This window comes from Salvelinus alpinus, chromosome 9 (assembly GCF_045679555.1).
Source record: "Salvelinus alpinus chromosome 9, SLU_Salpinus.1, whole genome shotgun sequence".
Taxonomy (NCBI): Eukaryota; Metazoa; Chordata; class Actinopteri; order Salmoniformes; family Salmonidae; genus Salvelinus; species Salvelinus alpinus.
In genome coordinates this window covers 78,499,878-78,513,385 of record NC_092094.1, presented here as the reverse complement: position 1 = coordinate 78,513,385, position 13,508 = coordinate 78,499,878, and the positions used below count along the sequence as shown (strand labels likewise).

General features: G+C 45.4%; 1 protein-coding gene across 5 annotated transcripts in view; it reads left to right on the top strand.

The window, feature by feature from the left end:
• The window catches only part of LOC139530679 (palmitoyltransferase ZDHHC14-like), a 94,081-nt gene that overhangs the window by 59,582 nt on the left and 20,991 nt on the right, over positions 1-13,508 (top strand). For all 5 annotated transcript variants that reach the window (XM_071327296.1, XM_071327294.1, XM_071327291.1 and 2 more), the window contains one exon: positions 6,828-6,983. In XM_071327296.1, coding sequence (XP_071183397.1) covers positions 6,828-6,983 — 156 coding nt within the window. The remainder of the gene's footprint in view (positions 1-6,827; positions 6,984-13,508) is intronic.

Genomic DNA, 13,508 nt, shown 5'->3' with positions numbered 1-13,508 from the left:
CATCATTCCTATAATAACTACAACTTTAAACTTATTTTTTACATGGCACATATTGCACTTTTACTTTCTTCTCCAACACTGTGTTTTTGCATTATTTAAACCAAATTGAACATGTTTCATTATTTATTTGAGACTAAATAGATTTTATGTATTATATTAAGTTAAAATAAAAGTGTTCATTGTTCATTCAGTATTGTTGTAATTGTCATTGTTACAAATATATATATATATATATATAAGCAGATAAAAAAGCCTATTTATATATATATATTATTTATATATATATTATTTATATATACAGTGGGGGGAATAAGTATTGGATACACTACCGATTTTGCATTTTTTTCCCTACTTACAAAGCATGTAGAGGTCTGTAATTTTTATCATAGGTACACTTCAACTGTGAGAGACGGAATCTAAAACAAAAATCCAGAAAATCACATTGTATGATTTTTAAGTAATTCATTTGCATTTTATTGCATGACATAAGTATTTGATACATCAGAAAAGCAGAAGTTAATATTTGGTACAGAAACCTTTGTTTGCAATTACAGAGATCATACGTTTCCTGTAGTTCTTGACCAGGTTTGCACACACTGCAGCAGGGATTTTGGCCCACTCCTCCATACAGACCTTCTCCAGATCCTTCAGGTTTCGGGGCTGTCGCTGGGCAATACGGACTTTCAGCTACCTCCAAAGAGTTTCTATTGGGTTCAGGTCTGTAGACTGGCTAGGCCACTCCAGGACCTTGAGATGCTTCTTACGGAGCCACTCCTTAGTTGCCCTGGCTGTGTGTTTCGGGTCGTTGTCATGCTGGAAGACCCAGCCACGACCCATCTTCAATGCTCTTACTGAGGGAAGGAGGTTGTTGGCCAAGATCTCGCGATACATGGCCCCATCCATCCTCCCCTCAATACGATGCAATCGTCCTGTCCCCTTTGCAGAAAAGCATCCCCAAAGAATGATGTTTCCACCTCCATGCTTCACGGTTGGGATGGTGTTCTTGGGGTTGTACTCATCCTTCTTCTTCCTCCAAACACGGCGAGTGGAGTTCAGACCAAAAAGCTCTATTTTTGTCTCATCAGACCACATGACATTCTCCAATTCCTCCTCTGGATCATCCAGATGGTCATTGGCAAACTTCAGACGGGCCTGGACATGCGCTGGCTTGAGCATGGGTACCTTGCGTGCGCTGCAGGATTTTAATCCATGACGGCGTAGTGTGTTACTAATGGTTTTCTTTGAGACTGTGGTCCCAGCTCTCAGGTCAGGTCATTGACCAGGTCCTGCCGTGTAGTTCTGGTCTGATCCCTCACCTTCCTCATGATCATTGATGCCACACGAGGTGAGATCTTGCATGGAGCCCCAGACCGAGGGTGATTGACCGTCATCTTGAACTTCTTCCATTTTCTAATAATTGCGCCAACAGTTGTTGCCTTTTCACCAAGCTGCTTGCCTATTGTCCTGTAGCCCATCCCAGTCTTGTGCAGGTCTACAATTTATCCCTGATGTCCTTACACAGCTCTCTGGTCTTGGCCATTGTGGAAAGGTTGGAGTCTGTTTGATTGAGTGTGTGGACAGGTATCTTTTATACAGGTAACGAGTTCAAACAGGTACAGTTAATACAGGTAATGAGTGGAGAACAGGAGGGCTTCTTAAAAAAAAACGAACAGGTCTGTGAGAGCCGGAATTCTTACTGGTTGGTAGGTGATCAAATACTTATGTCATGCAATAAAATGCAAATTAATTACTTAAAAATTATACAATGTGATTTTCTGGATTTTTGTTTTAGATTCCGTCTCTCACAGTTGAAGTGTACCTATGATAAAAATTACAGACCTCTACATGCTTTGTAAGTAGGAAACACTGCCGATTTTGCAGGTTATCAAATACTTGTTCTCCCCACTGTATAAAAAAAAATATATATATATATATATATATATATATATATATATATATATATATATAGGCCGATTTTAATCGGTATCTGATTTTTTTTGATCCTCCATTAATCGGTATCGGCGTTGAAAAATCATAATCGGTCGACCTCTAGTTTGAAGTGTGAACATACAGTTAACTAGAAGTTGTGTCAGAGCGGAGCGGAAGTGAGCACCTCAGACGGGTAACGGGTTAACAGGCAATTATTTAGCCTGGGTTCTTATGAGTTGATTAGACCTACTTTTTGTTCATCGTCCTGTTTTATTTGTTTTTGTAAATACTTGTACAGTCGCCGGCTTAGTATCTTCATGTTTGTTAATAAAAGCCTCACTATGGGCAAGATAAATCACATCTTCCTTGTATGCCTCCTCACTGTTAAAATCCTACCGCATGGTCAACCTCACAGCTATACTTACTGTTAGCTGTCCTTGTTTGTAGGTTAATCTTTCATCTTACACTACATGTTGATACAGTGGTAGCTGGCCAGTGGTTTTCCAGTTGATGCTGGTGGTCTAGGTGACTGAAAGGAAAGCGTAATGAATGTGAGAAGCGGTAGCAGTAGTCTGGGCTCCATGCCCAGTCTTTCCATTAACATTTCATTAGTTGTTCTTCACAGACGATGGTGTTGTGCTCACAGAGAACTAGGGAGATTTTAATGTTTGTAAGGCTAGATGTGATTTTCATAATCATTATGCTGCAATGCTTTTCTCATTTTAGTGGCGACTTGATTGCCTCAAACGGACGCAGTTGGCTTAGAATGTTGAAAACATGTAAACTACACTGAGTACACCAAATATTAAGAACACTTTCCTAATATTGAGTTGCACCCCCCCATCTTTTGCCCTCAGATCAGCTTCAATTCCTCGGGACATGGCCTCTACAAGGTGTCAAAAGCATTCCAGCATTCTTCCCACAGTTGTGTCAAGTTGGCTAGATGTTCTTTGGGTGGTGGATTGTTCTTGATACACACAGGAAACTGTTGATAATGAAAAACCCAGCAGCGTTGCAGTTCTTGACACAAATCGTTGCGCCTGGCACCTACTACCATACCCCGTTCAAAGGCACTTAAATATTTTGTCTTGCCCATTCATCCTCTGAATGGCACACACACTATCCATGTCTCAAGGCTTAAAAATCATTTTTGAACCTGTCTCCTCCCCTTTATTTACATTGATTGAAGTGGATCAATAAGTGATCATATCTTTCACCTGGATCGACATGGGCAGTCTGTCATGGAAAGAGCAGGTGTTCTTAATGTGTTGTACACTCCGTGTATATTTTTGTCTCAATCTTTATTTAAAACATAAATACATTTGCACAGTAAGCACTTGTCTCTCAAATACATCATTACAGTTGTTGGTTATACGATCACGTATATCCTACCGACGGGACATTAAAAACTGTAATATCTTATGCTTCACCGAGTCGTGGCTGAACGACGACATGAATAACATACAGCTGATGGGTTTTAAGCTTTTTCGGCAGGATAGAATAGCGGCCTCTGGTAAGAGAAGGGGTGTCGGTCTATGTATATTTGTAAACAACTGGTGCACGAAATCTAAGGAAGTCTCGCGGTTTTGCTCGCCTGAGGTAGAGTATCTCATGTTAAGCTGTAGACCACACTATTTACTAAGAGTTTTTATCTGTATTTTTCATAGCTGTCTACATACCACTACAAACCGATGCTGGCACAAAGACCACACTCAATGAGCTGTATACGGCCATAAGTAAACAGGAAAACTCTCACCCAGAGGCGGTGCTCCTAGTGGCCGGGGATTTTAATGCAGGAAAACTCATCCGTTTTACCTAATTTCTATCAGCATGTTCAATGTTCAAACAGAGTGGAAAAAACTCTAGACCACCTTTACTCCACACACAGAGACGCGTACAAAGCTCGCCCTCCATTTGGCAAATCTGATCATAATTCTATCGTTGTGATTCCTGCTTACAAGCAAAAACTAGAGGAAGCACCAGTGACTCGGTCAGATGAAGCAGATGCTAAGCTACAGGACTGTTTAGCTAGCACATACTGGAATATGTTCCGTGATTCTTCCCATGGCATTGAGGAGTACACCACATCAGTCACTGGCTTCATCAATAAGGGCATCGATGACGTTGTCCCCACAGTGACCGTACGTACATACCAGAAGCCATGAATTACAGGAAACATCCGCACTGAGCTAAAGGGTAGATCTGCCACTTTCAAGGAGCGGGACTCTAACCCGGAAGCTTAAAAGAAATCCCGCTATGCCGTCCGACGAACCATCACACAGGAAAAGTGTCAATACAGGACTAAGATTGAATCGTACAACACCGGCTCCAACGCTCGTCGGATGAGGCAGGGCTTGCAAATTATTACAGACTACAAAGGGAAGCACAGTTGCGAGCTGCCCAGTGATACAAGCCTACCAGACGAGCTAAATTACTTCTATGCTCGCTTTGAGGCAAGTAACGCTGAAACATGCATGAGGGCTTCGGCTGTTCCGGACGACTGCGATCACGCTCTCCGTAGCCGATGTATCTTTAAACAGGTCAATATTCACAAGGCCGCAGGGCCAGACAGATTACCAGGACGTGTACTCCGAGATTGCTGTGACCAACTGGCAAGTGTCGTCACTGACATTTTCAACCTCTCCCTGTCTGAGTGTAATACCAACATGTTTCAAGCAGACCACCATAGTTACTAAGGTAACCTGCCTAAATGACTACCGACCCAAAGCACTCACGTCTGTAGCCATGAAGTGCTTTGAAAGGCTGGTCATGGCTCACATCAACACCATTATCTCAGAAACCCTAGACCCACTCCAATTTGCATACCACCCCAACAGATCCATAGATGATGCAGTCTCTATTGCACTCCACACTGCCCTTTCACACCTGGACAAAAGGAACACCTATGTGAGAATGCTATTCATTGACTACAGCTCAGCGTTCAACACCATAGTGCCCTCAAAGCTCATCACTAAGCTAAGGACCCTGGGACTAAACACCTCCCTCAGCAACTGGATCCTGGACTTCCTGATGGGCTGCCCCCAGGTGGTAAGGGGAGGTAACAACACATACACCACGTTGATCCTCAACACGGGGGGCACTCAGGGGTGCGTGCTCAGTCCCTTCCTGTACTCCCGGTTCACTTATGACTGCACAGCCAGGCACGACTCCCAAGACCATCATTAAGTTTGCCAATGACACAACAGTGGCCTGATCACTGACAACGACAAGACAGCCTAGCCTATAGGAAGGTCAGAGACCTGGCCGTTTGGTGCCAGGACAACAACCTCCCTCTCAACGCATCGCCCCCTCTTTTACTCCACTGCTACTCTCCATTTATTATCTATGCATAGTCACTTTAATAACTCTACCTACATGTACATATTACCTCAATTACCTCGACTAACCGGTACCCCGCACATTGACTCTGTACCGGTACCCCCTGTATATAGCCTCGCTATTGTTATTATTATTTTTTTTACAGTATTTTTTCTTAACTGCATTGTTGGTTAAGGGCTTGTAAGTAAGCATTTCACTGCAAGGTTGTATAAACCTGGCATGTGACAAATAACATTTGATTTGGTTAGCTAGCTAGTTATTTTTTGCCATATTAGCATAGACATGACACAAAGACATGGTATCAATAATAAAATACAAACTGAAACGAGCCACCTATGATTCCCCACATGGCAGCTTGTCATTGTTGCTAGCTATCTGACCGTTCAGAATCCTAATAAAGCACGCCTTCTGGCCACCGATGCGTGCGCATCATTTAAAATATTCGTGACGTTGTCAGCCATCCCATCTATAGACGTCAACACAATAACCCTAGTGAAGAATGACAGGAGTTCTTTAGAATATTATCAACCCGTGTATCAATAGAATAATGATGAGCGGGCTCTCTTTATTGAGCTCAATACATTACAGCGTGTGTGATTGTACCACACGGAGTATGAATGGTATGCAGTTCAGCTCAGCAACTTCTTCTGGGCTTTCTACTCTCGCTGTTGGAAGCGTTCTTTGATGGATGTTGAGATACTAATTCTCCTCCTGCTCATTCACTCTCTCTGTGTTTGACTCTATCCCTCTTCTGTACAGAGGAGGAGAGGATGATGAGGCTGCGTTGATCGCACTGAACATGGGCTGAAAAGAGACCCATGTGCTTTTGAGTTGCGTACACACACACATACACACCACTCCAGCTCTGCCACTGGGCTCAGAGGCACACCATGATCTGCACACACACACACACACACACAAAAGAGAGCTACAGAAACGAGCATGGCAGTAATGGTTATACCTTTTGTGCTTTTCAAATTACCATAATCATCCGCCCAACAACATCTCCGCTCATGTCAATCATCCTCTCTGTTAGAAAGCTGTTTGACACCACTCTGAGGAGAAAAGCATGCATCTCTGTGGCGAAAACAACCAGTTTGCTTGCCAAATTGGGTTTTCTCCAGCTGAGACATTCATTGCGACCAGAGAGAAGGGCATGTTGCTCTGAGCAGGTTAGGACAGTCACAGTGTGACGTCATGAGAGAAGGTGCTAAGCAGTGAGACTTCTCTGGCTCTTTCTGCTTTCAGAGCCAAGCATGAATGAACCAACATATTTTAAAAGGCTTTTCACTTCTGCTTTTATCATGACCAGTACTATACGAACCAATAGGTCTACTTGACAGTCACAGTTCCATTTTGACTTAACTTCCTGTACCGCTCTACAGTGCCAGCTCTGTGCTGGATAGTACTGCCCTCCTCCCATACTGTGTAACTAGCCAACTCTTCAATAGCATCATTTGGCATGACAATGAATGAGGCTAGGATTGCAGCGTATTGTTTGCCAAATTTAATATCCATGCGATTTGAGGCTAATGATACCCACTTCTTCTCCCTGACAGACGTAGCCAACGGTTCAAGTTCGGGTTACCGGCCGCCCCCCAGGACGAGAGAGGTGGTCATCAATGGGCAGACGGTCAAGCTCAAGTACTGCTTCACCTGTAAGATCTTCAGACCACCGCGTGCCTCTCACTGCAGCCTTTGTGACAACTGTGTCGGTAAGTCATCTTGTTAGGACCGCACACATGCTGGGACGGTGTGCGGAATGAAGGAGAAGTGGGTGTGTGTGTTTGCTTATGTGTGCATATATTTATTTTTTATTTCACCTTTTATTTAACCAGGTAGGCCAGTTGAGATCAAGTTCTCATTTACAACTGCGACCTGGCCAAGATAAAGCAACGACAAAACAACAACAACACAGAGTTACACATAAACAAACGTACAGTCAATAACACAATAGAAAATAAAAATTGAAAAATCAATGTACAGTGTGTGCAAATGTAAAAGAGTAGAGGGAGGTAGGCAATAAATGGGTCATAGAGGCGAAATAATTACAATTTAGCATTAATACTGGAGTGATAGATGTGCAGATGATGATGTGCAAGCAGAGATACTGGGGTGCAAAAGAGCATGAGGGTAAGTAATAATATGGGGATGAGGTAGTTGGGTGTGCTATTTACAGATTGGCTGTGTACGTGTACAGTGATCGGTAAGCTGCTCTGACAGCTGATGCTTAAAGTTAGAGAGGGAGATATAAGACTCCAGCTTCAGTGATTTTTGCAGTTCGTTCCAGTCATTGGCAGCAGAGAACTGGAAGGAAAGGCGGTCAAAGGAGGTGTTGGTTTTAGGGATGACCAGTGCAATATACCTGCTGGAGCGCGTGCTATGGGTGGGTGTTGCTATGGTGACCAGTGAGCTGAGATAAGGCGGGGCTTTACAGCGGACCTGGAGCCAGGGGGTTTGGCGACTGATATGTAGTGAGGGCCAGCCAACGAGAGCATACAGGTCGCAGTGGTGGGTAGTATATGGGGCTTTGGTGACAAAACGGATGGCACTGTGATAGACTACATCCAATTTGCTGAGTAGAGTGTTGGAGGCTATTTTGTAAATGACATCGCCGAAGTCAATGATCGGTAGAATAGTCAGTTTTACGAGGGTATGTTTGGCAGCATGAGTGAAGGAGGCTTTGTTTTGCGAAATAGGAAGCCGGTTCTAGATATAATTTTGGATTGGAGATGCTTAATGTGAGTCTGGAAGGAGAGTTTACAGTCTAGCCAGACACCTAGGTATTTGTAGTTGTCCACATATTCTAAGTCAGAACCGTCCAGAGATGTGATGCTGGTCCGGTGGGAGGGTGCGGGCAGCAATCGGTTGAAGAGCATGCACCTAGTAAAACTAGCACTTGAAGAAGGGCCAGATGTATGCAGAATGGTGTCGTCTGCGTAGAGGTGGATCAGAGAATCACCAGGAGCAAGAGCGACATCATTGATATATACAGAGAAAAGAAGTCGGCCCGAGAATTGAACCCTGTGGCACCCCCATAGAGACTGCCAGAGGTCCGGACAACAGGCCCTCCGATTTGACACACTGAACTATATCTGAGAAGTAGGTGAACCAGGCGATGCAGTCATTTGAGAAGCCAAGGCTATTTAGTTTTCCGATTTTAAGAATGCGGTGATTGACAGTCGAAATCCTTGGCCAGGTCGATGAAGACGGCTGCACAGTACTGTCTTATCATTGATGGTTATGATATCGTTTAGTGCACCCATGACCAGCTTGGAAACCAGATTGCATAGTGGAGAAGGTACAGTGGGTTTCAAAATGGTCGGTGATCTATTTATTAACTTGGCTTTCAAAGATTTTAGAAAGGCATGGCAGGATGGATATAGGTCTATAACAGATGTTGGCCGGGGTAGGGGTAGCCAGGTGGAAAGCGTGGCCAGCCGTAGAAAAAGTCTTATTGAAATGATTGATTATCGTAGATTTATCGGTGGTGACAGTGTTTCCTATCCTCAGTGCAGTGGGCAGCTGGGAGGAGGTGCTTTTATTCTCCATGGACTTTACAGTGTCCCAAAACTTTTTGGAATTTGTGCTACAGGAACCAAATTTCTGTTTGAAAAAGCTAGCCTTAGCTTAGCTATATCTGTTCTTAGTTCTACTTAGCTATATCTGTTCTTAGTTCTACATTTTATGAATGGTGCATGCTTATTTAAGATGGAGAGGAAAGCACTGTTTAAGAGCAACCAGGCATCCTCTACTGACGGGATGAGGTCAATATCCTTCCAGGATTCCCGGGCCAGGTCGATTAGAAAGGCCTGCTCGCTGAAGTGTTTTAGGGAGCATTTGACAGTGATGAGGGGTGGTCGTTTGACCGCGGACCCATAGCGTATGCAGGCAGTGATCGCTGAGATCCTGGTTGAAGACAGCAGAGGTGTATTTAGAGGGCAAGTTTGTCAGGATGATATCTTAGAGGTTGCCCATGGTTACGGATTTAGGGTTGTACCTGGTAGGTTCCTTGATAATTTTGGGGAGATTGAGGGCATCTAGCTTAGATTGTAGGACGGACGGGGTGTTAAGCATGTCCCAATTTAGGTCACCTAACAGTACGAACTCTGAAGATAGATGGGGGGCGATCAATTCACATAAGGTGTCTAGGGCACAGCTGGGTGTTGAAGGCGGTATATAACAAGCAGCAATGGTGAAAGACTTGTTTCTGGAAAGGTGGATTTTTAAAAGTAGAATCTCGAGTTTGGGCACAGACCTGGATAGTATGACAGAACTCTACAGGCTATCTCTGCAGTAGATTGCAACTCCGCCCCCTTTGGCAGTTCTATCTTGTCGGAAAATGTTATAGTTAGGGGTGGAAATTTCTGGATTTTTGGTGGCCTTAGCCAGGATTCAGACACGGCTAGGACATCAGGGTTGGCGGAGTGTGAATAAAACAAACTTAGGGAGGAGGCTTCTAATGTTAACATGCATGAAACCAATGCTTTTACGGTTACAGAATAAATGAGAGCGCCTGGGGAATAGGAGTGATGCTTGGGGCTGCAGGGCCTGGGTTAACCTCTACATCACCAGAGGAACGGAGGAGGAGGAGTGCTGTCCCCAGTCCACCTGGCCGTGTTGCTGCTCCAGTTTCAACTGTTCTGCCTGCGGCTATGGAACCCTGACCTGTTCACCGGACGTGCTACCTGTCCCAGACCTGCTGTTTTCAACTCTCTAGAGACCGCAGGAGCGGTAGAGATACTCTTAATGATCGGCTATGAAAAGCCAACTGACATTTACTACTGAGGTGCTGACTTGCTGCACCCTTGACAACTACTGTGATTATTATTATTTGACCATGCTGGTCATTTATGAACATTTGAACATCTTGGCCATGTTCTGTTATAATCTCCACCCGGCACAGCCAGAAGAGGACTGGCCACCCCTCATAGCCTGGTTCCTCTCTAGGTTTCTTCCTAGGTTTCGGCCTTTCTAGGGAGTTTTTCCTAGCAACCGTGCTTCTACACCTGCATTGCTTGCTGTTTGGGGTTTTAGGCTGTGTTTCTGTACAGCACTTTGAGATATCAGCTGATGTACGAAGGGCTATATAAATAAATTTGATTTGATAAGAGTATAGCTAAAGGCTAAAAGAACTGGTAAAAGGAGCAGATTTCTGGGCGCGAAAGAACAGGTTCAAGGCATAATGTACAGACAAGGGTATGGTAGGATCTGAGTACAGTGGAGGTAAGCCTAGGCATTGAGTGACGATGAGAGGTTTTGTCTCTGGAGGCACCATTTAAGCCAGGTGAGGTCACCGCATGTGTGGGGAGTGGAACAAAAGGGCTAGCTAAGGCATATTGAGCAGGGCTGGAGGCTCTACAGTGAAATAAGACAAAAATCACAAACCAAAACAGCGATAGACAAGGCATATTGACATTAGGGAGAGGCATGTGTAGCCGAGTGATCATAGGGTCCAGTGAGTAGCTAGGCGAGCTGGAGGCACGGCGATTCAGACTGCTAGCAGACGGCTCTGTGTCGGCAACAAAGGGTCCAGGCCAATTGGCAAAAGAGGTAATTGAAGTCCAGGAATTTTCTGATGGATCTCTTCGGCTAGCAGGGAGATGGGCCTAGCTCGAGGCTAGCTCCAGGCTAACTGGTGCATGCTTCGTGACAGAGACGTTAGCCAGGAGTAGCCACTCGGATAGCAGCTAGCTAGCTGCTATGATCCGGTGTAAAGGTATAGAGCTTGCGGTAGAAATCCATGTGGTATGGAAAAAGCAGTCCGATATGCTCTGTGTTGATATCGCGCTGTGCAGACTGGCAGGAATTGACCGGGCTGAGGCTGGCAGATGTCCGAGTTAATGGTAATGACCGCTAGCAGTGGCTAACTGACTACTAGCAAGTTAGCTGGCTAGCTTCTGAAGGGGGTTCCGGTTTTAAAATATAAAAATAGCAGATCCATACCACATTGGTTGTGGCGGGTTACAGGAGAGTATGTTCAGTCCGTAGATGGAAATTGAGATAAAAAAAATATACGAAATATATACGAAGAAAAATGATATACTGTATATACATGGGACGGGACAAGACAATCAAAACAGACATCCCACTGCTATGCCATCTTGGATACATATTGGACATATATTTCTATGCCCCTTTGTGTTTGTGTGCTCTGCATATACACATAGCTAAAAGCTGTGTCATGTCACAGGGACATCCCTCCATAGGAATGTTTAATAGAGCTATCTACTGCTAGGGTGTTCCACCGATCAACCATGGGCCTCCCCTCCAGGCCCGCCTGAGACTCCGTAATCACTGCTCAGCCTCCACAGAGCCAATGCCTCCCTCCTGTTGTGTTCTCCTGTCCTGCACCCAGAGACGGTTCCCATATGGCCAGGGATTTATGGGCTCATTAACACCTAGCAGAGCCGAGGAAGATGGATGATAGAACATGAGATCAGAATGACCCCCCCCCCCCCCCACATGAATCACCCAGCGTGGTGTGTTCTGTTGTGGGGAGGTTGGAGCTGCATGTACCCACTGAACAACAACTTTCTCGGCTTCCTTCTCTAGCTCCCTCTATCTATCCTTCTCCACCCACCTGCAGTGCAGTCTGTCTCTCCTGTCCCCTCTGTCTGTCATTCTGACTGTGGCAGAAAAAACAGGCCACTCTCCGAGGCAGTGGAGGAAGAAGCAGGAGGATTTGCGTCTCTCTTCCACGCGAGCAGTGAGCCTGCTCTCTAGGCTTCTTCTCTTTCTGTCTGGCCTGCCTGAGATTCCGTGACTTGCCTAGGGGTCTTCTCAACCTCCTCGACACAGAACACATGGCTGTGAGGAGAGGCCCTGCCAACTCCTGTCTCCCTCTCCTACTCTACCCAGCTCCCTTCCTCCACTAATACCTCCTCATAACATTCTCTGTTTTTCTCTCTTCCATAAGTTTCTCTCCCAGTTCCTTGATACAGCATGCAAATTCTTGATCATCTTGACATAGCTTGAAGCATGGAGATTTAAACGGCAGGTATCGCAGAGATGTGTATTTGATTCGAGTTCCAAATATAGAGTATTTACACAACAGTTTAAAGCTCTGAAGCAGTCAGCCTGGTGTCTGAAGCAGTCAGCCTGGTAACAGTACTGAGTGGTGTCTGAAGCAGTCAGCCTGGTAACAGTACTGAGTGGTGTCTGAAGCAGTCAGCCTGGTAACAGTACTGAGTGGTGTCTGAAGCAGTCAGCCTGGTAACAGTACTGAGTGGTGTCTGAAGCAGTCAGCCTGGTAACAGTGAAGAGTGGTGTCTGAAGCAGTCAGCCTGGTAACAGTGAAGAGTGGTGTCTGAAGCAGTCAGCCTGGTAACAGTGAAGAGTGGTGTATGAAGCAGTCAGCCTGGTAACAGTGAAGAGTGGTGTATGAAGCAGTCAGCCTGGTAACAGTGAAGAGTGGTGTCTGAAGCAGTCAGCCTGGTAACAGTGAAGAGTGGTGTCTGAAGCAGTCAGCCTGGTAACAGTGAAGAGTGGTGTATGAAGCAGTCAGCCTGGTAACAGTGAAGAGTGGTGTCTGAAGCAGTCAGCCTGGTAACAGTGAAGAGTGGTGTCTGAAGCAGTCAGCCTGGTAACAGTGAAGAGTGGTGTCTGAAGCAGTCAGCCTGGTAACAGTGAAGAGTGGTGTCTGAAGCAGTCAGCCTGGTAACAGTGAAGAGTGGTGTCTGAAGCAGTCAGCCTGGTAACAGTGAAGAGTGGTGTCTGAAGCAGTCAGCCTGGTAACAGTGAAGAGTGGTGTATGAAGCAGTCAGCCTGGTAACAGTGAAGAGTGGTGTCTGAAGCAGTCAGCCTGGTAACAGTGAAGTGTGGTGTCTGAAGCAGTCAGCCTGGTAACAGTGAAGAGTGGTGTCTGAAGCAGTCAGCCTGGTAACAGTGAAGAGTGGTGTCTGAAGCAGTCAGCCTGGTAACAGTGAAGAGTGGTGTCTGAAGCAGTCAGCCTGGTAACAGTGAAGAGTGGTGTATGAAGCAGTCAGCCTGGTAACAGTGAAGAGTGGTGTCTGAAGCAGTCAGCCTGGTAACAGTGAAGGGTGGTGTCTGAAGCAGTCAGCCTGGTAACAGTGAAGAGTGGTGTCTGAAGCAGTCAGCCTGGTAACAGTGAAGAGTGGTGTCTGAAGCAGTCAGCCTAGTAACAGTGAAGAGTGGTGTCTGAAGCAGTCAGCCTGGTAACAGTGAAGAGTGGTGTCTGAAGCAGTCAGCCTGGTAACAGTGAAGAGTGGTGTCTGAAG